At 33.0% G+C, this 25,740-nt stretch overlaps 2 protein-coding genes and 1 long non-coding RNA gene across 9 annotated transcripts; 1 reads left to right on the top strand and 2 right to left on the bottom strand.

Annotated features, from left to right (window-relative positions):
• Window positions 1-529: 529 nt before the first annotated feature.
• LOC134234999 (peptide methionine sulfoxide reductase MsrA-like) lies at window positions 530-25,247 on the bottom strand. 4 transcript variants are annotated; one of them, XM_062717069.1, is made up of 6 exons: window positions 25,213-25,247; window positions 2,576-2,709; window positions 2,057-2,152; window positions 1,428-1,492; window positions 1,157-1,285; window positions 530-973 (listed from the first exon to the last, which is right to left on the bottom strand). In XM_062717069.1, exons 1-6 carry the CDS (start codon window positions 25,233-25,235, stop codon window positions 653-655), a joined length of 768 nt encoding a protein of 255 aa, XP_062573053.1. In that variant the 5' UTR covers window positions 25,236-25,247; the 3' UTR covers window positions 530-652. The 4 variants fall into 4 exon arrangements, with proteins under 4 accessions (XP_062573053.1, XP_062573055.1, XP_062573056.1 ...); XM_062717071.1 differs by lacking the exon at window positions 25,213-25,247 and adding an exon at window positions 3,225-3,359; XM_062717072.1 differs by lacking the exon at window positions 25,213-25,247 and adding an exon at window positions 3,189-3,350.
• Window positions 4,404-10,276, top strand: LOC134235001 (uncharacterized). Of its 3 annotated transcripts, XM_062717074.1 has the most exons (7): window positions 4,404-4,676; window positions 5,210-5,353; window positions 5,518-5,611; window positions 5,728-5,895; window positions 6,038-6,135; window positions 6,621-6,755; window positions 9,306-10,276. In XM_062717074.1, the coding sequence occupies exons 1-7, from the start codon at window positions 4,597-4,599 to the stop codon at window positions 9,325-9,327; spliced, it is 741 nt and encodes a 246-aa protein (XP_062573058.1). In that variant the 5' UTR covers window positions 4,404-4,596; the 3' UTR covers window positions 9,328-10,276. The 3 variants fall into 3 exon arrangements, 2 of the variants coding, with proteins under 2 accessions (XP_062573058.1, XP_062573059.1); XM_062717075.1 differs by lacking the exon at window positions 9,306-10,276 and having other exon boundaries at window positions 4,415-4,676; window positions 6,599-6,683; XR_009985309.1 differs by lacking the exon at window positions 9,306-10,276 and having other exon boundaries at window positions 4,428-4,676; window positions 6,032-6,135; window positions 6,599-6,684.
• LOC134235002 (uncharacterized) lies at window positions 10,176-24,244 on the bottom strand. 2 transcript variants are annotated; one of them, XR_009985310.1, is made up of 8 exons: window positions 23,949-24,244; window positions 17,120-17,222; window positions 16,669-16,807; window positions 16,166-16,280; window positions 12,615-12,861; window positions 12,161-12,300; window positions 10,902-11,097; window positions 10,176-10,719 (listed from the first exon to the last, which is right to left on the bottom strand). It is a non-coding gene; the product is annotated as an uncharacterized LOC134235002 (long non-coding RNA). The 2 variants fall into 2 exon arrangements; XR_009985311.1 differs by lacking the exons at window positions 17,120-17,222; window positions 23,949-24,244 and adding an exon at window positions 17,052-17,082 and having other exon boundaries at window positions 16,669-16,767.
• Window positions 25,248-25,740: the final 493 nt, after the last annotated feature.

Here is a 25,740-nt window from a genome sequence, read left to right as displayed (position 1 = left end):
TAATTCATTTGTACCTAGGTATATTTTTTTTTACACCTATCTTCAATTCAATTGTACCTATCTTCAATTCATTTGAAGATACGTACAATTATTTGAAGATAGGTACAAATATTTGAATATATGTTAATTTGGCGTTCTATAATATGGAGTCTTGTCCAGGTTCACTTGGCTACTCATGCTTAATAACACTGTCATACGTATGACTACCGTAGAGGACACTGAGAGGAAAATTAACGGATATATCTTTTAATGGATTGGGCTACTGAACATATTTTCATAAGTAAGATTTTTTAGCAAGACTTCCAACCCTTGTTTACCTCTCACATGAATAGTAGAAAAATTGACAACTTTAAAATGACCCTGGGGGCATCCAATGATTCCAAAGCTGGAGACATGTACAGTTAGGAATCACATGGATTGACATCTGTGTTATTCATCCATATTAATGTATAAAACATTGTTTCTACTTAACTTATATGTGGCTAAAACAAACTCTAAAGTGTCAAAATATCAATAAAAACTGTGTATGTATAACTGTATAATCATTTTATAGTCAGTTTATATCATGTGAACATTTAGATTTAGGTACATTCAAAATATAAATATCAAATCATAATATCACAAGAACATCTTTTTTATAAGCCCTTGACACTCATAATTCACTTTTTCCCTTGGCAAATAACCCCACTGGACAAGAAACCCCTGTCCCTCCAAGTCCACAGTAACCATTGGGATTTTTGTGCAAATATTGCTGATGATAGTCTTCTGCATAATAGAAGTCTGGCACAGGGAGGATTTCTGTGGTAATTTTCCCATGTCCTTTCTCATTTAGTTTTTGCTGATACACATCTCTAGAGGCTTCAGCCAGAGCTCTTTGTTCCTCGTCGTAATAATAAATGCCTGATCTATACTGAGTTCCTACATCATTTCCTTGTCGCATCCCCTGTGTTGGATTGTGATTTTCCCAGAAGACCTATTGCCAAATTAAAAACAAAAGGCTTTCAGTTTAAAATGATTCATCTTCCTAGTAGGGGAAAAGCTTCACATTCACAGTGAGTCAATCGTCAGTACATGTACATGTATCATCATAAATACACTGACTAAAAGATTGTCTACCCAAAAAAGTAATGCTTTACCATTCATCAACTCCACTAACCTTGAGCAATTCTCCATAAGAGGTTTTGTTGGTCTCGTACACTACTCTAACCACCTCATTATGGCCTGTGAATCCAGTGCATACTTCTTTATAGGTAGGGTTAGGGGTATGCCCAGCAGCATAGCCCACCTTAAGCAAAACAGGGTTAAAGTGTGGTGTATTAAATGTAATAAAAAAGACTTAATCATTAGGTAGAATTAATCGACAAGATAATTAATCACAAATTTAACATAATTATTACATGTGTATCAGTCTTAAAATATGCATGTACCTGGGTTGAAAATACTCCATTAGTTTTCCAGAACTTTCTTTCAGCACCCCAGAAGCAGCCCAGTCCTTCAGATAAGAATGAACAGGAGACAATAAACTTGTCAAATAAAACAGATAAAAATACTAGACATTGATAAAAATCAACAAAATCCTTTTATAGGTTTATAGTAATAATTCAAACCCCTACTGTGTTTTTCAGGAATGTGATCATGAAGTCTTGCCTTTTCTACTTTAAAAATGATTTACACATATTTTTCAAGACCAGAACTTACTGATAAAACAGTAACTCTACACATTTTAACTTACTGTCACTGAGGAGATTGCTGTCCAACAATACGGTAATTATTGCTGTCTTCACATACCTAGTATGTCTTTTTTAAGATTGAAATTTCTGTTCATAATATAGATTTTTTAATCCCTTCAAGAATCTCAGTTTAGTACACAATTGTACTATAAAATTGACTTGTTTTCTTTCCAAATGTCAAATCTTTGCTGAAGAGCAAAATATCAAATGTTTACCACATCACATCAAAGGGTTCAAAAGTATCACAAGTTAAGAAAACAAGAATAAAGTAAAAATGAGAGATTCAAATTCACAATTACACTAATTTAGTATCACAGTTAACTCACCAAACATTGCCATCTTTGTGTTCTCTGGGAATGGTGGAACAGTGGGGTTCCCATTGACAGCATGTTTGTTGGAAACTATCATTTTTTCTTCTCTCCCTGTGTAGCAAATTGAAATTTTTACAGTTCATCTACCACAATAATAATTGAAAATAAGAGGACATACATTATTCAAGAACTTGCATGTAAAAAGGTTGGAAATATTAAGACGATTTCATTTAAAAAGATTTATTTGTAAAACTCTCTCATTGCCCAAATAACACATGCATAACAAAATCTATACCCACCTTGTTAAATATCTGAATATATTTCCAATATATACTAGTATTTTTAAATAGAGATTTTAAGTTGAAAAATGGAGAACAAAATCTGCAGACTTTAAACAATCCTTTTAAGAGATGTTAAGAATATAATACAGTTACATTTAAATACAATTCCAGCCAGAACTATTTCTGAAGGCAAAACAGAGGGAAATAGTTGGTTATTGCGCATTATTGCTCACCTAGTTGTTGCATAACTCACCTTTCAGAGAATCCTCTGGCGTGGGCATTGTTGTCTTTGACATCTCTGCACCCATGGAAAAAAATTCAGCTGTTGGATGAAGTCTGGGCAAGATATTGAATAGGAACAACAAACGAGTATTCTTCTGGACTAACCTAAACAAACAATTGTAGGTATTATAGCTCTTGAAAAAAAGGTCATAGGTGCTGTGTATACATGATAGTGTGACTTGCTATTGTAGACAACCTCCAGATTTCTGATTTTTTTTCTTACTGTGAACAGGATTATTTTTGCCACGTGTTATTTTCGCCATTTTACACTTGCAAACAATTTTGCCCCGTTTTAAATTCGCCCAGTCACAGTTCTGTTTAAGAAATTATACAGTGTTCTTTGAGTTTGCTTCGTTTTAAATTCGCCCACTTGTGACAAGGGCGAAAGGGGCGAAAATTTCCCTGTATACAGTATTTGACGAATGTATAAACGAAATACACACAAGTAAATAGTTCCATATGAAAGTATAATTATTACGAAACAATATAATTTTACATAAACAACTTGAACTTGAACAGTCTTCAACTCTTCATGTTACCTATCTTGTTGACAATGAAGGTTGTTGAACAAAAAAGAAACAAACCCAAACTTCGTTAAACCTCGACCAGAATCAACTCACATTAGATAAAACTTCCCTGTTATGATTTACATTTAATGAATCATCCATCCATTCGTGTTACATTCTATATTTTGCCGTCAACGATCAGAGCTTACGCAACGAAATTTTAATAGGAAACAACCATTGCCTTGTAAAAATCAAGTTCACGAACGACTCTCAAAATTCCGAAATGATGTGAAATAAAGGAGAAGGACAAAAGGGTGTGTAAAATGTCTAATGTTATATACCTTCAAATCTGTTATGAAGGTGATATTTACATTCAGTTTATGAATTTAGTAATTGGAGTTTATTTCTTATTATTGAAGGATATGAAATAATGACAAACAAAACTTTTCTGCGGAATTTTTTAAAGGAAAAAAATTAAAATTCCATGACTTCCGATTTCGAACTCAATTTAAAAATTGATACGAATGAGGTTGTGCCATAAAAGTGTATTGTTTAAGGTATGTGTCTTTTCCGTTAATCGAAAAATGTATATTTTATATATATACTTTGAGTAAAAAACTTTTTCTAAATGGAACAAAGACTAACTCCTGTGAAAGAATTCTAAAATTTACATTTGTATCTATGGCATGTCAAACGTTGCTATATTCGATAATCTTGTGATGTATATTCAAAATCTTGTGAGGTATGTTCGAAATCTTGTGATGTATATTCTATAATCTTGTGATGTATGTTCGAAATCTTGTGATGTATATTCTATAATCTTGTGATGTATATTCAATATCTTGTGATGTATGTTCAAAATCTTGTGATGTATATTCTATAATATTCTTGTGATGTATATTCTATAATCTTGTGATGTATGTTCGAAATCTTGTGATGTATATTCTATAATCTTGTGATGTATATTCAATATCTTGTGATGTATGTTCAAAATCTTGTGATGTATATTCAATATCTTGTGATGTATATTCGAAATCTTGTGATGTATATTCTATAATCTTGTGATGTATGTTCGAAATCTTGTGATGTATATTCGAAATCTTGTGATGTATATTCAATATCTTGTGATGTATGTTCAAAATCTTGTGATGTATATTCAATATCTTGTGATGTATATTCGAAATCTTGTGATGTATATTCTATAATCTTGTGATGTATGTTCGAAATCTTGTGATGTATATTCGAAATCTTGTGATGTATATTCAATATCTTGTGATGTATGTTCAAAATCTTGTGATGTATATTCAATATCTTGTGATGTATATTCGAAATCTTGTGATGTATATTCTATAATCTTGTGATGTATGTTCGAAATCTTGTGATGTATATTCGAAATCTTGTGATGTATGTTCGATAATCTTGTGATGTATATTCGAAATCTTGTGATGTGTGTTCTACAATTCAGTGATGCGTGCAATAAAATTGCATGACGCAACAGAAAAGTAAGGACAATTTTCATTGGTTAGAAATAACGAAAGTAGCTGAAGCGTCGGGAAAACCATGCAGGTGAGAAAAAACACATCAGTTTGTTTATTGCAGCACTAATTACGAGATGCACGAGTGTTGTTCCTGGTGACATGATGGAGATATTTCGGCCTGCTAGGGAAAAAACTCAGTAAACGTAGATATATTGACAAAATTTGTAGGTACTTGTAACGATATGTCACGATGCTGCATTGTCAGATACAGTATTTATACATGCATGCTAAAAAGTTAAATCTCGTAGTAATCAATATAGCAGAAGAATAATGAAGAGTACATACTACAAAAACTGTGCAATTTGTAGCAAGATTAATTTTTGTTTAACAGCTGTTTTTATTACATTTTATTTCGTATTATTACTACCAAATACTGCTACCGTTTGTTAATGTTTATAATGCACATGGTTATCTTGTACTTGCAAGTAAATGTAACATTTAAAAAAAAAAAAAATAATGAAAAAATAAGTCATTTAGGCTATTTGATAATAACATGCTAAATGAACATGTTTTGCTTTTTAATTCTCCTTCACTCAGTCTTTGTATAATGTATATTTTTAGACGAGCTGATCGCCAACCAGGAGATCAGAATGATAGCATCTGCTCCTGCCACTTTAAGGATGGTAAGAAGGAGGGGGACCCTGCATATTTTGCATGGAATGAAGGAAAGGCCATGGATTTCTCTGATCCTGAATGTACAAAAAGGTGAAATTATTTTTCAAAATATGACCGACATCTTGTTTTTGGATGGTGGGTGGGTGGAGTTTAATTGAGAATATTTTACTAAAAATCTTTAAAAGGGTACATGTATAAACAGAGTAGCTTACAACTGAATAAAAAAATAATTCAAGTTTAATTATTTTACAAAGGAGGAAAAAACTCAAAAGTGAGGAGTCCCTGTCATCTTCACAGATGGACCAGTTGCAGATTCCACAAGCACCAAAATGTCAATATCAAGAAAAAGTAAAGCTCATTTAAAACACCAATGATGACAAATGACCAACACTGAAACATTTTCAATAATTTTTAATAATATATAAAGTTCTTTTAACTGTACATGATTTACAATATATTTTCAGTTGATATCAGAGCACAACTACTCAGCATCCTGCACATTTAACTGTACTCAAGAAATGCAGCGCCTCTCAACAGAAATACAACTGGAAAAGGAATTGCTTGCCCTAAAAATAGAGTCTAGTAAAAGGAAGCCAATATCAATCCACGATATTAAATACAACGAAGAGAAGGTACATTTAAAGGAATTCCAATTGTGATTTCCTATTTCCTAACAATTTCAGTTACTGTAATAAAAACTTGTTGCCATTGAGGGATGAACATCTTATATTGACTGTTATGTTAACATATTTTGTTATTATTTGGGAGTGTTAGGTCTCTGATCAGCAGGGGCATTTTCTCTATCTAAGAAGAAAATGGAGACTCCCTACCCACCCGATGTATTTTGTCGGACAGTTTTCTGTACATTGCAGGTAAATTTTTTATTTATTAACTTTCCAGCCTCTTATTGTATAGTACATTTTGGGGTTTGAAGTCAGTTTTTGCTTTTCTTTAATTTTTAAAAAAAAATTATTTAAATTCTCCTTTTCTTAGAATAAAATTCAAAAAGTAGCTTCTGATTGTAATGTATAAGACTACAGACATTGAACTTTGATTTGTTATCAAAAGGATTGATTTAAACTTGTCTAAATTAATTGTAAACTGTAAACAAAAATAAAAGGGGACACCTGCTATTTCTTTAAGTGTTTTTCACTGGGGGGTGGGGAAACTTTTTTGTACATACTTAAGCAATAGGAGGGATTAGATAAGAATCAATTAGTATATCAGAGTCTTAAATAATATACTTTGCATAAGCATAAAAAAATTCTATATCAGTCTTTTTGAAACATTTTTTTGAATTTTGCTTAATTAACTATGATTTATCCAATTTTGGAGCTTTTTACCTAATTCTGGGTAGAATAATATCATCACCGGTCCAGACGTCATTCACTCCTTTGAATTGTGCTGGTAGCAGTAAGGTGTCATTATTTGAGATGGTCACAGTATCCAATACACTGAAGTCACAGGACTCAAATTTCATACATGTTCACAGGTAGGTGTATAGTCTTTGAAATTACCACAATTGACTAATTCTGGGACAGGTAAGTATGTAAGTATAGGAATGAGAGCACCAAATCCCCGGATGCACACATGGCTTTGTTTGTTATGGAACATTAAACCGAATACTGAATGGGTAGGCGTTACGCCATTGGCTGAAATCAGGTATTTAATTGTTTTCATTTTAAAGTAAAATTAATGACCTTTGAAATAAATGATAGGATGAGGGAATATTACAGAAACTATAGAAATGCCAGGGAAGATTTTAGGAGTGGGGGTTGATTTTTTATGCCGCGTGTTATTTACTGCGAATCTCTATAAGTTGAAAATAACTGCAATTTTGACCTATAAACGCCATGGGACCATATATTTTTAGCTCACCTGAGCTGAAAGCTCAAGTGAGCTTTTCTGATCACCCGGTGTCCGTCGTCCGTCCGTCCGTCTGTGTCCGTCCGTCCGTCCGTCTGTAAACTTTTCACATTTTCAACTTCTTCTCAAGAACCACTGGGCCAATTTTAACCAAACTTGGTACAAAGCATCCTTGGGTGAAGGGGAATTTAAATTGTTAAAATCAAGGGCCAAGACCCCTTCCAAGGGGAGATAATCAAGAAAATACGAAAATAGGGTGGGGTCATTAAAAAATCTTCTTCTCAAGAACCACTGGGCCAGAAAAGCTGAAACTTATGTGGAAGCATCCTGGGGTAGTGTAGATATTAAATTGTTAAAATCATGACCCCCGGGGGTAGGGCGGGGCCACAATAGGGAATCCAAGTTTTACATAGAAATATATAGAACAAATCTTTAAAAATCTTCTTCTCAAGAACCACTGGGCCAGAAAAGCTGAAACTTATGTGGAAGCATCCTTTGGTAGTGTAGATATTAAATTGTAAAAATCATGACCCCCGGGGGTAGGGCGGGGCCACAATAGGGAATCCAAGTTTAACCTAGAAATATATAGAATAAATCTTTAAAAATCTTCTTCTGAAGAACTACTGGGCCAGGAAAGCTGAAACTTTTGTGGAAGCATCCTTGGGTAGTGTAGATATTAAATTGTTAAGATCATGACCCCCTGGGGTAGGGCATGGCTACAATAGGGAATGCAAATTTTACATAGAAATATATAGAACAAATCTTTAAAAATCTTCTTCTCAAGAACCACTGGGCCAGAAAAGCTGAAACTTATGTGGAAGCATCCTTGGGTAGTGTAGATATTAAATTGTAAAAATCATGACCCCCGGGGGTAGGGCGGGGCCACAATAGGGAATCCAAGTTTAACCTAGAAATATATAGAATAAATCTTTAAAAATCTTCTTCTCAAGAACCACTGGGCCAGGAAAGCTGAAACTTATGTGGGAGCATCCTTGGGTAGTGTAGATATTAAATTGTTAAAATCATGACCCCCGGGGGTAGGGCGGGGCCACAATAGGGAATCCAAATTTTACATAGAAATATATAGAACAAATCTTTTAAAAATCTTCTTTTCAAGAACCACTAGGCCAGGAAAGCTGAAACTTAAGTGGAAGCATCCTTGGGTAGTGTAGATATTAAATTGTTAAAATCATGACCCCCGGGGGTAGGGCGGGGCCACAATAGGGAATCCAAGTTTTACATAGAAATATATAGAACAAATCTTTAAAAATCTTCTTCTCAAGAACCACTGGGCCAGGAAAGCTGAAACTTATGTGGAAGCATCCTTGGGTAGTGTAGATATTAAATTGTTAAAATCATGACCCCCGAGGTTAGGGCGGGGCCACAATAGGGAATCCAAGTTTTACATAGAAATATATAGAACAAATCTTTGAAAATCTTCTTCTCAAGAACCACTTGGCCAGGAAAGCTGAAACTTTGTGGGAGCATCCTTTGGTAGTGTAGATATTTAATTGTTAAAATCATGACCCCCGAGGTTAGGGCGGGGCCACAATAGGGAATCCAAGTTTTACATAGAGTTTATTGAACAAATCTTTTAAAATCTTCTTTTCAAGAACCACTAGGCCAGGAAAGCTGAAACTTATGTGGAAGCATCCTTGAGTAGTGTAGATTTTTAAATTGTTAAAATCATGACCCTCGGGCGTAGGGCGGGGCCACAATGGGGAATCCAAGTTTTACATAGAAATATATATAGAACAAATCTTTTAAAAAGATCTGCATCACCCAAGTTACTCAGGTGAGCGATGTGGCCCATGGGCCTCTTGTTTTCAGTATTTTTTGTTAGGGCTTAGAACAAAGTTTGAAATGATGCTAAAGATTTTTCTGAAATTGTCATAGTAAAGTACTGAGAAGGCCTAAGGTTTGTATGGAGTTCTATGGGAAAATAATTAGTGGTCTTTTCCCTATACAAGATGCTGTCTGATGGCGTAGTGTAGAATGTAGCGTAGAATGTTTTCCAAGTCAGCTTAAATGCAAAGGTTTGTTTTAAAATTTATCATAATGACTTGCAAAAATTTAATGCAGTTAAATTTATTGTATTCTTGAAAAATTGACTGTAACACAATTTTTTTACACAATTACAAATAATCAAATTAATTTTTTTCCAACTTTTTTTCAGGGTCTCTGCCAAAATCTTTTGAGGATTTTTCCTCTGCTAGAGCATCCATGGATGCAATTGAAACAACCCAGGACATCCCAACACATATGGATAATCAGGCCATGGCCTACAGTATGTACAAAAGTTGCCATACTTTTAAAGCAGTAACTTGCGTGCCTCCAAATGGTGCACTTACATTTTGCTCCATGCTGTACCCAGGTTCTACTTCTGATGTAGCTATTGTACGTCACAGCCAAGTTTTACGAAAGTTCAAAGCTGGAGACCTTATTTTGGTGGTCAAAGGTTTCACCATTCATGACCAATTGCCCCAGGGTGTCTGCTTAATTATAAAAGCTCTTTTATCGACACGAGGCCAGTTTACCATACAAGAAGCAGCACTGTGTTTCAAGATTGCTAAAGCACTTATTCATGTGGAAAGAGCCAACGAGAGGATAAAGAATTACGAGATTCTCCGTTACATACCATCTACTTACAGACCAATCTCAACAAAAATATTTCAACTCTGTTCTTGTCTTGTAAACTTGCAAGCTCCACTTTTGAAAGAAATTACTTAAAGATACATGTACTTATTATAAATTTGCATTGGCGTGTGACAGTATACACTAAACAGTGAAGATATTCATACCAAAGTGCAAGGGATAAGCAAATTTTGATTTGTTATCAATGTCAATGGTTATATTTGTTAATTTTGTAGTATGTTGTAATACATGTACTTCAGAAAATGAAAATCCCTTTTGTTAGCATGGATTTATTACAAGAATGTTTGGCAATTCCATTCTTCATTTGACAATATAATTTGGAAGAGGGTTTACTTATAATTTTAAATCTCTAGTTTAAAGTATATTTACCTTTAAAGCACAACTCAACAAATTCATGTTTTCAACAATTTATCTATTAAGAAAGACAAAAATGTTACATTTTCACTTTGAGAATAACATCTTCAATTCATTAATAAAATGATTCTAAATTTTGATATTCTTTTTTTATGTAGTACATAGATTTTATTAATCATCATTGCTATTTAAAATAGTCTTATAAGCCAGAAGTTTTATGATGGATTGTGACATATCATGTCATACATTTATGAGACTTAGGAACATTCAACACATTTAACATGATTACCCATTTTCCATTGTTAGAAAATTCTAGAGGTACAAAACTAAGTGTCAAGAAGTTCAAACCAGAACTCAGTTTTCCATCAGTGCTGGAATGAAAATGTTAATGTAGAAATCTATCAGCTTTGGAACATTTGCTGTCCATTCAATGTCTTTTACTATTCTAATCACAATGCAGTCTACTCTTGTCCACACAATTAAGTCGCAGAATGTTTTGTTAATACATATGTGTAGCTGGCCTTGAATTTGATGATAGTATGGGTGACTGGTTTTCAGGCACAGGGTATCTTGTTTAAGATCTAAAAAAAAATCAAAAAACACTTAAGTTGTGTTATACCAGTACATATCCCCTCCTTTTTCACTATCTTCATACCATATTGAACAGCTGCACTTGTAAATTAGTACATGTTTTGAAATCATTTACTCACCAAGATTTTTAATTTCAAAGTACTGGACAATACAGATTTTTAATGTTATTTACCTATGAAAAATCCTTCAAATTTTGTGCCCCATCTGCTACTGTTGAAGACGATGCTGTATATGGACACTTCACCTCTACAATATCAGGAATGGCGTCTTTGGCTTCTGGAGTTTGATAAAATACACTGCATGTTGGTGGTCGAACAACTAAGCCATCAGGTGAAGCTCCCAACACTCCGGATTCATGCAACCATATCCTTTTCAGAAAAAATTATAATACTACTGAATGCAAACAAACCATAATACAATTGATTTTGTAATGCAAACAAAGTCTAAGTAGAGCTTTTATAATCCTTCCACTTCAAAAAGCAAATTTTCTGGAATATGTTGGTAACTGAATATTTATGCCCCGCCATGAATATGGCCGGGGCATATAGTGTTTGTCATGTCCATCTTCCGTCCTTCTGTCCTTCCATCCCACCTTGTGTTTAGCTCTGTTCAAAGCTAAGTTTCAAAGAAACTATCCAAGATATTTTCATCAAACTTCATATGCTGATAGATATTGATGAGAGCTATGCAACTGCAACAACATTTTTTGACCTTGACCTTTCCTTTGACCTTGACCTGACTTTTCTTAAATAGTGTTTAGCTCAGTTTTAAACATACCATTCAAGATGGTGTTATCAAACTTTACATGTTGATACAAACTTGCATAGATGATGCATCTAGAGATGAACACTACCGGACTTGCTTCGGATGCTGGATCTGACCTACATTTTCCAGATGAGTGACCAAATTAAAGTTTTTGGAGCAGGTCTATTCTTAAGGAACTATAAGCCCTACTTAGACCAAACTTGCTTGGATGATGCATCTAAGGATGGACACTACCAGACTTGCTTCGGATGCTGGATCTGACCTATATTTTCCAGATGAGTGACCAGGTTGAAGTTTTTGGAGCAGATTTATTCCTAAGGAACTATCAGCCCTACTTAGACCAAACTTGCATGGATGATGCATCTAGGGATGGACACTACCAGACTTGCTTTGGATGCTGGACCTACATTTTTATTCCCAACTAACTATAAGCCCTGCCTGAACCAAACTGATCAAATTTTATACATGTACAAATTTCATGTTGCTTTACTAATATATCCTCAGCGGGGCATTCATGTCCTATGGACATATTTCTAGTTTTTTTTTTTACAATTAGACTTCAGTAATTGATTTCTGTTTGTCACCAGGATAAGTCCTGTTATTTGTTTTGACACATTGAATGTTAACATGTCAGAGGTTGAATGAATGTTATTTTGTGCTGTATACCTGACTGCTCTACAGCTGCATCAAAGTCCTTTTCATACTTTCTCAAAGCATCATCTTCATGAGTGATACCGCATGCAACAGCCTTGATGGACTCCAGATTGTAAGCCGACATCAGCTGTTTCTTCAGTGACAATGTCAATCTGGAGAAGAAAATATGATTTTTGGTTATTAATCTTATATTTCCTGCATCTTTATGTACAAATATCTAGTCATTACAGTCGAACCTCATTATCTCAAACTCAATGAGACCAAGAAAAATGTTGGAAATATCCGTGGATTCAAGAATAATACATAAAGAGTTATCAAGAATAAAATGTCCCAGTCTTTTATAAATGGTTTGGACTTCAAAATTACTTTGACATATCCATGAAATATGAGATAATGGGTTTGAGATAACAAAGTTTGACTGTAATTTTAAAAGTCTTTTTCGCAAAAATTTAATCACACGTCTTACCGCCTTTGCTTAGAACTGAGAACTGCACCAAAGTTGGAAGCTGATATGCTTTATTTCCTTACAATCGACCACATTGGGTTGTTTCGTTGCCAATGCAGCTCTTTTAATGGATTCAGGGATAATGCATGCTGTAACCATACCATAGGGGTATCAGAATGAACATACTCTGGTGATGTTAACAGGTCTTCAATGAGAGGTACAGGTGGACCAGGTTCACATGGCTCTGGTTCAAGAATCCAATTCAATGCTGAAAAATTTCATTACTTGTGTCATTCTCAAAAATATCATCCATGATATCCATATCACATATACCAAGTATTTATATAAGAGTCCATACATTTCATTTTAGTGAACACTGTCATGGGTTTTTGTAATGTATGCATTACATATCAAATTTACAACTCACTTGCATATATTTGTTCAGAATTGTTCCTGTATATAATTTTGCACGTGGCATTCTTAGTGTGAAAATGCCATGTAAAAATTGGTGCAAATGTACAATTAATATTTACTTAATTATTAACAAGGTTTCATAATGACAGAGTATTTAAATAATAGAAGAATGATCTGATAATTCGCAAGAATATGAAACAAAATATTTTTTTTAATGCAATTGAATAATTTATTTTTCCTTTCAAAAATGTATGCTCATGTACAAAAATGCTATCATATTTATAATATTGTCTTTCCAATTATTCAAAGGTTGTTATTAATATTTATTACATAGTATGTTCAAAAATTGGGCAATATACATAGCCAACTATATTATACTCCTCATCTTTGTACATTTGTTCACAATTAAAATTAACAATCGGTCAGTAACAAAATAACAGTTTCATAATACTCGTAATATAAAAATCAAATCAAACTTAAATAACAACAATAGTAACACCAAAATCATAACTTCCTTCTTATATTTTACCAATAAACCTTTCAAGGTGCAAAAAACACTGGTCACTTTCATCAAAGGGTCGGTTTAAAGCACTTCAAATATGAAGCAAAGTTTTTAACAACTTATTTATTTATATTTAATTATTGATCATTTTTAAAAAAAAAAAAAAAAAAACAAGAGGCCCATTGGCCACATCGCTCACCTGAGCACTGTGGCTAGGAAAAAGTAAACATAGGTAATCAGAGATTACAGAGCTCACCTCAACGAATGTTGTCTTTAAGTAAGGCAAAGTCACACAATTAACCAACAAGAAGTGTACATTCCAAAGATGAAAATATTTAAGCAATTTTAATCTGAATTTGAAATAGAACAACATAAAAAATTTAAACTAGTTCTTCTTCATGAAAATGTAATTAAAATCCAGCATCTGAAGCAAATTTGAGAGTTTTCATCTCTTGATGCAACATTTGTGCAAGTTTGGTTTATACAATGTTATATAAGCCTTATAGTTTTTTGGTAATAGACCTGCACCCATAACTTTTACCTGGTCTATTATCTGAAAATATATGTCGAATTCAGCATCTGAAGCAAGTCCATTAGTGTGCATCCTAAGATGTATCATCCATGCAAGTTTGCTCATTATAGGGCTCATAGTTAATTGGAAATGAAACATGCATCAAAAACTAAGATTTTCATTCAGCAACAATAAGTAGGTCAGATTCAGCATCCGAAGCAAGCCCAGTAGTATGCATCCTTATATGTATCATCCACGCAAGTTTGGTCATTAAAGAACTCATAGTTACTTGGAAATGAATCATGCACCAAAATCTTTAACCTATTCACTCAACTGGAAAATGTAGGTCAGATACAGCATCCAAAGCAAGCCTGGTAGTATACATCCTAATATATGTATAATCCATGCTAGTTTAGCCAACATAGGGCTTATAGTTACTTGGAAATGAAACCTGCACCAAAAACTTTAACCTGTTCACTCAACCAGAAAATGTAGGTCAGATTCAGCATCCGAAGCAAGCCCAGTAGTATGCATCCTTAGATATATCATCCATGCAAGTTTGGTCAACATAGGGCTTATAGTTACTTAGAAATGAAACCTGCACCAAAAACTTTAACCTGTTCACTCAACCGTAAAATGTAGGTCAGATTCAGCATCCGAAGCAACCCTGGTAGTATGCATCCGTAGATGTATCATCCATGCAAGTTTGGTCAACATAGGGTTTATAGTTACTTGGAAATGAAACCTGCACCAAAAACTTTAACCTGTTCACTCAACCGGAAAATGTAGGTCAGATTCAGCATCCGAAGCAAGCCTGGTAGTATGCATCCTTAGATGTATCATCCATGCAAGTTTGGTCAACATAGGGCTTATAGTTACTTGGAAATGAAACCTACACCAAAAACTGCACCAAAAAGGTTAACCTGCTCCAAAAACATTAACCTGGTCATTCCTTTGCTGAAATTGCAGCATCTGAAACTTTGACTGGTACAATGAAACACACTAGAACCATCTTCCATGCATGTCTAATCAATATAGGACATAGAAGTACTTAAAAAGAAAACTGCTCCAAAAAACTTAACCTGGGACGCTGACGCTGACACCGACGCCGACGCCGAGGGTATTACATAAGCTCCCCCAACTTCGTTGAGGTGAGCTAAAAATTGGTTTTTTATTGAAAAGTTTAAATCCAAAAGTAGTCCCTTGACCAATCATGGCTTTGCTTTTCTTGAGAAGGTTATTTTTAAAGAATTTTCCTATATATTTCTATATAAAATTTGATCATCCTTTGTGGCCCCGTCCTACCCCCGGGGGACATGATTTGAACAAACTTGAATCTACACTACCTAAGGATGCTTCCATATAAATATGATCAATCAGGGTTTTGCTGTTCTTGAGAAGAAGATTTTTAAAGATTTTTCCTTTATATTTCTATGTAAAACTTTGATCTTCCATTGTGGCCCCGCCCTACCCCGGGGGTTATGATTTGAACAAACTTGAATCGACACTACCTGAGGATGCTTCCATATAAATAGGATTAATTATGGCTTTGTCATTCTTGAGAAGAAGATTTTTAAAGAATTTTCTTATATATTTTTATGTTAAACTTTGGTCAGCCATTGTGGCTCCGCCCTACCCCCGGGGGTCATGATTTGAACAAATTTAAATCTACACTACCTGAGGATGTTTCTCCATAAGTTTCATTTTTCCTGGCACAGTGGTTCTTGAGAACAAGATTTTTAAAACATACCATCAAATTTTCATTAATTCCCAATTATCTCCCCTTGAATGAGGGTGTGGCCCTTTATTTGAACAAACTTGAATCCCCTTCACCCAAGGATGCTTTGTGGCAAGTTTGGTTGAAATTGGTCCATGGGTTCTAGAGAAGAAGTCGAAAATATGAAAAGTTTACAGACAGACAGATGGACAGACAGACAGACAAACAGCTAGATAGACAAAATGTGATCAGAAAAGAGCTAGAAATGAAACATTCCTCACCACAAAAGCCAGAAGAATATAGGGACCACCACCAGTAACATGTTTCTGGGAAGAACCAAACCATGCAGAGATAAATATCAATAGTCCTGAATCTTCGATGCAGGACCAAGTACGAGAATTGCTACAAACACTATTCCGGAGACTTACCTATTATCCTATGATGTAACGTACTTTGTCCACTGCAGCTGGTTCCCTCATAAGCTGGTAGCGAGGACAGTTCAGGATGTCCTGTCAACTTTATTCCTCAACTTCCTGTCTTGGACTGAAAAGCAATAAGTGGAAATCTTTAGTGTTGCCTAGTGACTTTGAATTAAAAAGAAAGTTGCAAGATTGTGAAGGGGGGGGGGTACTGATGCTGTGCATTTTAATTAAATGTAAAAAATCTGTATTTCACAGTTTAATGCATTCATGTATTTTGTGAATTGTCTTAGGATTCATGTAAAAATTGTTGCTATGTATTATTAAGCACTAAATCTATTCAACTGCATGTGTAAATGGGGAAAATGTGGATATGTAAATGATGTATAATTGCAATGTGTAAAATGTGACATTTTCTTATATGAGGGAGTCTGTTCATGTAATTTTTTTTTCATTAATTATTTTATTTATCTTGATAAAATTATTTCAATTAACAATATTGTTTTTCTTACCAGTCTGATGAACTCAACAAAGGTTACAGAGGTGAATGGTAGAAATATGGGTATTACAGGTGTCAAAACTCTTCGTTGATGACCAGACTGCATGCCGCACTGTAAAATCACCATTTTGGATCTTTAAAAGGGGAGGCTACTCCCGAAATCAAAGAAATTGTCATAAAAATGAGTAACCTGATTTTCTTTAGGTCTCACACAAGGAAATAATTTCACTACTAGTATATGTTACTATATAGCTTTAATTAAATAAATTAATTAACTAGACTCTCAGCAGATAATTCATGAATGAGAAAAAAGATTAATGCTTAGACAAAATTTGAGATCAGAAAAAATATACCCCTTATGCGGCTTTTAAGAAAGAAAATTGAGACTAAACATACCTATACCCCGAAATACACATGGGCAAACAGCAACACACCATCGAGGAAGTTACATCGATCATGCGTACCTAAAAAAAAAAGAGTTCCCTTTGATTCAGTGGCACAATTCTGCTGATATGATATTCCTAGTGCATGAGTCCAAAATTAAAACTGTAGACCTATGTAAAGTTCCTGAAAATGAAAAAAGAAAAGAAATATTATTGTCTCTATATACATCATACATAGAACTACATTTGTTCATTTTAATTAGCTATCTCCTTGCATAAGACCTCTTAGGGTAATTTTATGCTATTTACCATGTGCACTGATTGCCATAAAACTAAAGAAAAAATACCAGCCTTACAAAGTCACTTAACCATGACCTTTGACATACCTACTAAGAATACCCTGGACAATTTGGTTTAACTTAAGACTTCTGAATTTTTAAATGCAGGTTTTGATAAATTAACCATTTAATATACTTATGAGCTCATAAAACTGTTCTTTAAAACTGTATGATAAAGAGTGTAAAAACTTTGAAACATGTTTGGAAAGTATTATCACACATGTGATATGGGATAAATTATCACCACAGAGAGATCAAAGAAAATCACTGCAGATATGCGACAATAATTCTTATCATTGTTTATTGTATGTCAAGTCTAGAATATGATATATCATTAAAAATATTATGATTTTTAGCTGGGCACATTGCTCGTAGAGCAATGCTCAGCTATTGCGACGGTGAGCAACAGAAAATGCTGCTTCTTCACCGCCAAATTGAGTTTACGAGTAAAAGTATGCATTGGTACGTGCACCAGCCGCTGTTGAGAAAACAAAATCCATTCAACACCTTAAGAAATAGTAAATTGAATATTTTTATCATAATATTAAATTGTTTAATATTTTTTCCTGGCTCCTTTGACTAATATTTTACAAAGTAATTCAACGGGTGCAAAAGGTTTTCACCAGGTATCCCTGTCTGCATCATATTCTATAAACAATATAATTAAAATTAGATGTTAGATCCGCTCGCATACTCGCCACACTAACATCTAACAAGTCATCCCATTGAGGGTCACGTAAGAGGTTGAATTCGGAAAGCCTCAAGATTTATTCGCTTCAACAATATATGATGATTTTGCCAGCTGCGATTTGATTAATTGATAGAATTTGACCTCCGACGTGACCCTCAACAGGATGTTGTTAGATGTTAGTGTAGCGAGTATGCAAGCGGATCTAACATCTAATTTGAATTAGATTGATTCTATAAATAAAGGTTGTACTATCAGGCTAACACAAATGCAGGGAACATCATTAACCCTTTCTCTTCCGGCGCATTTTACGTGATTTTGGAGGCCTTTTGACATGGCATTATTAAATTATTTCTAACTTTTTTTATCCAAGGGGAAAGCTAGGCATAATGCATACCATTTTGTAGGAAATTTCTTACAGATGATATTTTATGACTGTTTAGATACTCAACCTTTGACCTTATTAGTAAAAATTGAGGTCAAAGGTCAATTAAGTGCAAAATTTTATGGAATTTTTTGATACTTTTTCATCTTTAAGCTAAATATTAAGTATGATGTATGTTGAAATAGGAAATTTGGGATATACCCACAAAAGAGCATTACACTGTACTACATGAAACACATAAACTTTTTTTTCAATTCTGCATATAACTACTTAAAAGGGGTTGCTAAGCAACGTAGATTTCTTTAATTTTTGGGCAGAAATTTTCATTTTTTACTCATCCTAGACACATTTATGCATCCCAGCACATATAAAAGTTAGATGTGAGGTCATAAAATTACAAGGGACATACAACAGATAAATTGTCTTAAAGTTTGACCTCATTAGAACTATTTTTAGGAGGTCAAAGGTCAAATAAGTGCAAAAGTTTCATCAATTTTTTTTCAACACTTTTCAATATTCTTGCCATAATTTTACACAATGGATGCTGAAATGAAAAATTCTGAATATACTCTCAAGAAGGGATCAGAACTGCAATATCCATGTATCATTTTAGTTCAAATATCTGTTTAATGACCTTTAAGTGGTTGCTAAGCAACATCATTTTAAAGTTTTTGGCTATATACATGTTTGTTATTTCACATTCTGGACACATTCTAGACACTTTTTGTAAGATATGGGCCATAAAGATGAAAGAACATTTTTGTATAACAATTGACCTTGACACTCTTGTTCTTCAGGGGGTCAAGGTCATATCAGTACAGAATTCTGCTTTAAACTGTAAGTAAATATCAATTTTGAAATGCTTCAAACATGGATAAATCATCTAATAGTTGACGTAATAAAAATGGCGAATGACAAAATTTGCAAGCAAAGAATTCTGGTCTGCTTCTTACAAAGCCCTAGCAAAACATGTATACTATCTTTTTGTTAAACAAGAAATCCATTCTCTTGATGCCATTAAAAATAATCTTTATTTTCATGGATTTAATTTAAAAAGAAAAAAAAAAACAAAATGATTTCATTACAAGATTTTTCTGGTATAACAGAGCTTAAGGGGTACAATAAAGACTTGACATGTTATCTTGGAGGGAAATAATAATAATAGATAGCATTGGCAATATTTAATGCAAAACTGTTTAGTCAATAAGTTGAAAATTTGACGCTTATATCCAAATATACAAATCCAGAAATATTGCAAGATGAATTCCAAATCAGACTGAAATCTTCAACAAAATGTTGAAGTGCACTTTTACTTTGTGTCCACCATTCTTTTATCAACTGTCATTTCTCTGTAAGACTGGAGGAAATTCTTTGACTTGTGCAAGACATTATTTGCTGTCAGGTTCAAGTGATCAGCTTCTATCCTGTAAAAGATTTAAGTATTTTGAAACAGATACATGTCATTGTGTATATAAATTTATATTTATAAATAAAATTAAGAATGCTAAAATTACTACATTTGATTTTCCTTTTAATAATAAAATTGAATTCATTATGTGATTCAAGTATTTAAATGATATTGTTAAGTCAATGTATCAGGACTGATAATTCAACAACCTTGTAGTAAACCATCATGGTAAAATTACTGAACTAAAACAAATAGCATATATGGCAATCTGACTAAAGCCAGACCTCTGTTTACGCCATCGCAACATGTAAAAAAAATCTGGCATTAGATTGCTACGAAAGCCAGGAAGGGACACGTAAATTTTTCAAAAAAGTAAAAAATGATATCGAATCGAATTAGACAATCTAATCCCACAGATTACTAAATTGTTCCCTCGATTTATAATATGAGATCTCGAATTACACAATCCGATCTTAAGGATTACTAATTCGCCCCCTTGATTCATAATTTGAGATCTCGAATTACATACCGGTAATTTGTTTTCACAGATTGATAATTCAACATCTTGATTTGTTACAACGTCAGTCTTATGATTTTGGAAATCTGTGCTCTTGAATTTCATATGTACAGAAACATCCAACCATTTTAATCAATAAGTGCGTTCTATTTATTTTGTTTCAGCAACTGGTCGTTTCCAACCTCTTTCATAACTAATTCAACGTATATTTATTTTAGAAATATTATGATTACACAAGACCCATATTCACTTTTACTATCTAGGACTTTCAATTATTCTAATCTAAGATTTTTTGTTGTACAAATATCAGTACTAGCACATGGATTTGAAAATGTTCATGCATTTTTCTCATTTTGGACCGTAATATGTGATAAAAGTTAGGATGTAAAATACTACAATATTCTATTTTTTAAACATGTATTACCATATCCGCTATGTACAGATAAATAATTTAAACGAAATCATGGGAAGGGTTTACATTCCGAGGGAATGAATCATTTAAATTAAAAGAATGAATTATACATCTGAGATAACGGATTGTGTAATTTGAGGGAACGAATTGATAATCTGTGAGAATGAATTGGCAATTCGTTATAACACTTACAGATTGTCAATCTGAGAGAACGGATTGTATAAATCAAGAACTCGGTTTACTTTTATACATTTTAAAAATTCTATGTCCCTTTATGGCTTTCATAGATTTGTTTTGTTTTGAACATATTTTATTGACAAGCAAAAGGATAAGAAACAAGTTCTAACAACTTACTAGTTCTTCTCATACCTGCATGGCTGCCAGGGTTGTAAAAAGAAAGGAGACAATAGACTGCAATGTTACTTCAGGGCAAAATTCCTGGCGCAAGGCTGTTCGTGAGCATGGGAGTGTTGATAAACCATCCAGTGAGTTTGACCATCCATGTATATGATGTAGGATAATTGGAAAGTGTCTGAAAAACTGAGAAAATGTAAATTCTAACCACATACTTTATGCAGATTGGAAATACAACAGCAGTCTATAAAAACAGCTTGTTCCATATCTCGGCATTCATTCAGATAGATATTACATGTTTAAATAATGTGTCTGTATGAATAATCAAGCATCATAAGTATTATGTGTTTCAAACACTTATTTTTCAAAATATAAATCAAATGTTTATAAACTTGTATGAATGCGATATCATGAGAATGACACAAATGAAATTAGACTTTATTTTTTGAAATTTTAGAAATACAGAAATTTTCAATACCAAAACAAAAATTTACCTGTTCATTGGTGTCCTTACATATTAATTGACCTTCGTAGTTCATGGTGGGCTTAGAAAGTGGGTATTCACAGATGAAAGTATTGTTGAATATGCTGAAAGCAACCTAAAATTTCAATGTGAAAGTGGTACATGTACACACTGGTACATAGATACTGAAAACAACTATCCATTATTATGACAACTTTGATTTTACTTTGATCTTATGAGTGATTGTCAAAAGCATCAAAGTTCAAAAGCAATGCAAAATTGGCTGAACGATACGAAACACGCACACTGAAACATAAAGATCTAGTACATGTGTACATTTAGTTTTCTTTTGAACGTGAACTAATGCGTTTTAAACTTAAACTTTTCAGTCAATATACACGTATTCTTACCTGCTAATACCAAAGGCATGTCCGTATTATTTGATTCATTGATGTGATGATCTTCGTCGTGAAATAATCATGAAAATTGACGTTCAGATTTCGATCATGTTTACACCAAAGCGGAAACACGTGTTTATTTCAATTCGTATCAACTCATACAGTGATGAGTCGTATTTATATATAAATGCAAGTTTTTGTATTGTTAAATATAGATTTAATTAAATTGCAAATTAATAAGTATACAGTATAACAAGATACAACAATATTAAAAATCTGATTGATTTTTTTTTTAAGTAAAGATCGACGTTTTGGAAATCTACAATTTTTATCAATATTGTATATCACATCATAAAATATACATCATTACATGCACATGTAGATGAATAAATCAACATTCACTTCACAAAAGGCAGAACGAAAGTATATATTTGTTTTTTGCAATCTATTTTTTTTTAATATATTATGCATTTATCTAAAAAAAAAATATATTTAAATGGTCAAAAAAGTCTTATAAAAGAATTTGTTGTTTCGAGTAAGACGCAACAATATCGACCTTGACGTTACATGTAAATATTGACCGATTTTTCCATAAAAACTATGCAAAGGTCACCAATTCAAATTATCGTAATTAAGAAAATACTGAGCGTAAGAAAAACTATAAGGGCTTGTTGGAAAGGAAATTTTCTCTACTTTTACCAGCTTTATTTTGTTTTCCCTATTTCAACACAGAAATAAACGTAAAACTGAGCTTTGTTTAAATATTATGAATAAAATCGAGAAAAAACACATAAGTGCAAGAAAATTCTCGTTTTTAAAATATACCTTAAAGTAATAACAATAATTTTTACATATTTTAAAAGTAGAGAAAATATGCTTTAAGAATATACCATGCTTTTTTATAAAGTTAATCAGGAAAAAAATTGTCAATCGTCTGGAAAATCTGCAATCGCTTTGGAAAATTACGTCATTTTCAAAAAGTCTCGTTTGTCTTTACAACGTAAAATCGATTAAATACCGGCAATCAAGATATAATCTTTTTAGATATTTTAAAAGTAGAGAAAATTTCCAAAAAGATGATATATAGCTTATATACCTTCATGCTACCACAAAATAGATACGGAGATCTTATTTTCGCGAAGTCCTGTTTTAACGCGCCACCGGTCAATTTGACCGGTACGGAAGTGAAGGGGTTAATGACTTGATGCAAATCTCCCCGCTGAGAACACATCAGTGCAGAGACGTTTGACCTTAATCTTGCTGCATTGGTGTTTATTTACTTCTGTTTGTATATAAAACCGGATTACCCCGAAACGATACGTGATAAATATTTTTCGCTGTTAATTTCTAGCTATATTTTATTTTATTTTTAAAACTATTTAATATTATACATGCCATTGAGATATTTTTGTGTGTATTACATATTCTCTAAACGTCTGAACGTGATTTTAAACTGTCACCACAGTCCTTGTTCATTATCCTGTAAATGAGCCCGGCTCAATACATTTACTATAAAAATAATTGGACAAATTTGTGAATGACAATATTCAATGATGCATAGCAATTAATCTTTTCCTGACATTCACCTTCTCCTAAAAATTTGTCGTGTTATTTATTTATTTATTGCAAAGTCGTCCCTGGACTAGTGCTACGGTCAATGCAGCTGCAATGGGCCATGCAATTTCGAACCCTGCGTGGTGAGAGTTTGTCCCGAGACACAGTTAGATTATTCTAACTAGCACCAATATAGAATAAATCATACCGATTAATCAACATCACTACAATATGAGGACGTAAAAATAGGATAAAACATCCTTTAGTCCAGCAATAAGCCACTCAATTGTTTTTGATGTACCTTCAAACAAATCAAATTAATGTTCTTGATTCTCACTTTTCACGTTATGACTGATTTAGTGCTTCTTGATACCAAAACAATTTTTCTATTACCTATAATTTTGACTTTAGGTTGAATTCGCCAATTTCATGCTTGCGAAGTTGTGTCAATGTGTGCATTACGACCGCTCCGGCTACTTTCGTTATTTCTAACCAATGAAAATTGTCCTTACTTTTCTGTTGCGTCATGCAATTTTATTGCACGCATCACTGAATTGTAGAACACACATCACAAGATTTCGAATATACATCACAAGATTATCGAACATACATCACAAGATTTCGAATATACATCACAAGATTATCGAACATACATCACAAGATTTCGAATATACATCACAAGATTTCGAACATACATCACAAGATTATAGAATATACATCACAAGATTTCGAATATACATCACAAGATATTGAATATACATCACAAGATTATAGAATATACATCACAAGATTTCGAATATACATCACAAGATTATAGAATATACATCACAAGTTTTAGAATATACATCACAAGATATTGAATATACATCACAAGATTTTGAACATACATCACAAGATTTTGAATATACATCACAAGATTTCGAACATACATCACAAGATTTTGAATATACATCACAAGATTTTGAATATACATCACAAGATTTCGAACATACATCACAAGATTTTGAATATACATCACAAGATTATCAAATATTGCAACGTTTGACATGCCATATGTATCGTTTAATTTTTATTTGTATTCTATAATTTTTCATTTGTATTGTATGATTTTATTTGTATTCTATAATTTTCCATCTGTATTTCCATTTGTTTTTTTCTATAATTTTCAATTTTTTCCTATAATTTTCCATTTGCATTCTTTATTTTCCATTTTCATTGCATGATTTCTTATTTGTCTTGTAAAATTTCTTATTTGTATTCGGCCATGCACAGACTGTGTAGAAACCCATAAAGCTTTACCCTGGTTCAAGATGTTAGACGACAAGTCAACATAAAACAATAACTTTAACTTCAAAACTAGCCCAGGACTTACACGCGTAGTTGTACATCTGTAGCTCGCTGGCCTATATAGAATAAAAACATCATAAAAATTTGACTTTTTATGCCCAACAAGTCCATTTTAAGATTTAAAATCTACTCAAGTTAAAATCCGTCATGCATTTATCGCCAACTGTTGACAATGATTTGAAATAAAGGCCTTTAACTGGACTTGTATGAGGGACCCCCCACACTCCTTCAAAGAAATAAAAAACAAACTCTAAACTTAAGATTATGTGGTATACTGAGTCAGTCGAGCATGGAAACTAAATAGACTTACCTTAATATATAAACAAACATCATGACACTCTTCCGTATTTACACTTGCGAATTATTGTAATGATCTAAATATTTTTATGACTGGCAGATGATGAGTTCTCATGGTCGTTGGGATCTTACCAACACAAAAATTACGGCGTTTTTATTTTGCCAAATTTCTGTAAATGTAAGGCTCATATCTAAAAGATAGACTGAATAAAATATTACTCAGGTCAATTACTTTAGTATATAAGTACAAAATGTATATATTATTTTCAATTATATATGAAATGATAATGTTATTTAATAAAACATTTTATTTTTTATGCCATAAAGTTTACAGTCGTGAACTATTTATGTATCGTATGTAGATAGTATAGTATACGATCAGATTTTTGCTAATCAAATTAAAAAAGTGAAGAGAACGAAGTGTGGTCGATTGGGAAAAAAATTTTTTGACAAACATTACAAATCTCTAATGGGATATAAGTACCAGTCCATATAAAAATCAGAGAAAAGATGATACATGAAGGTTCTCAGAATTTAGATG

This window comes from Saccostrea cucullata, unplaced genomic scaffold (assembly GCF_032062105.1).
Source record: "Saccostrea cucullata isolate Sc308-1 unplaced genomic scaffold, CSIRO_AGI_Scuc_v1 ctg100, whole genome shotgun sequence".
NCBI lineage: Eukaryota > Metazoa > Mollusca > Bivalvia > Ostreida > Ostreidae > Saccostrea > Saccostrea cuccullata.
This window is presented reverse-complemented; position numbering and strand designations above follow the sequence as displayed.

Coding starts and splice junctions, on each gene's coding strand:
- LOC134235001 (XM_062717074.1), top strand. CDS start 4,597: ATGACGCAACAGAAAAGTAAGGACAATTTTCATTGGTTAGAAATAACG. Junction 4,677..5,209: donor GCGTCGGGAAAACCATGCAG/GTGAGAAAAAAC, acceptor GTATATTTTTAG/ACGAGCTGATCGCCAACCAG. Junction 5,612..5,727: donor AATGTCAATATCAAGAAAAA/GTAAAGCTCATT, acceptor ATATATTTTCAG/TTGATATCAGAGCACAACTA.
- LOC134234999 (XM_062717069.1), bottom strand. CDS start 25,235: ATGATGTTTGTTTATATATTAAG. Junction 2,710..25,212: donor ATGTTTGTTTATATATTAAG/GTAAGTCTATTT, acceptor TTGTTTGTTTAG/GTTAGTCCAGAAGAATACTC. Junction 1,493..2,056: donor CACAAAGATGGCAATGTTTG/GTGAGTTAACTG, acceptor TCTTATCTGAAG/GACTGGGCTGCTTCTGGGGT.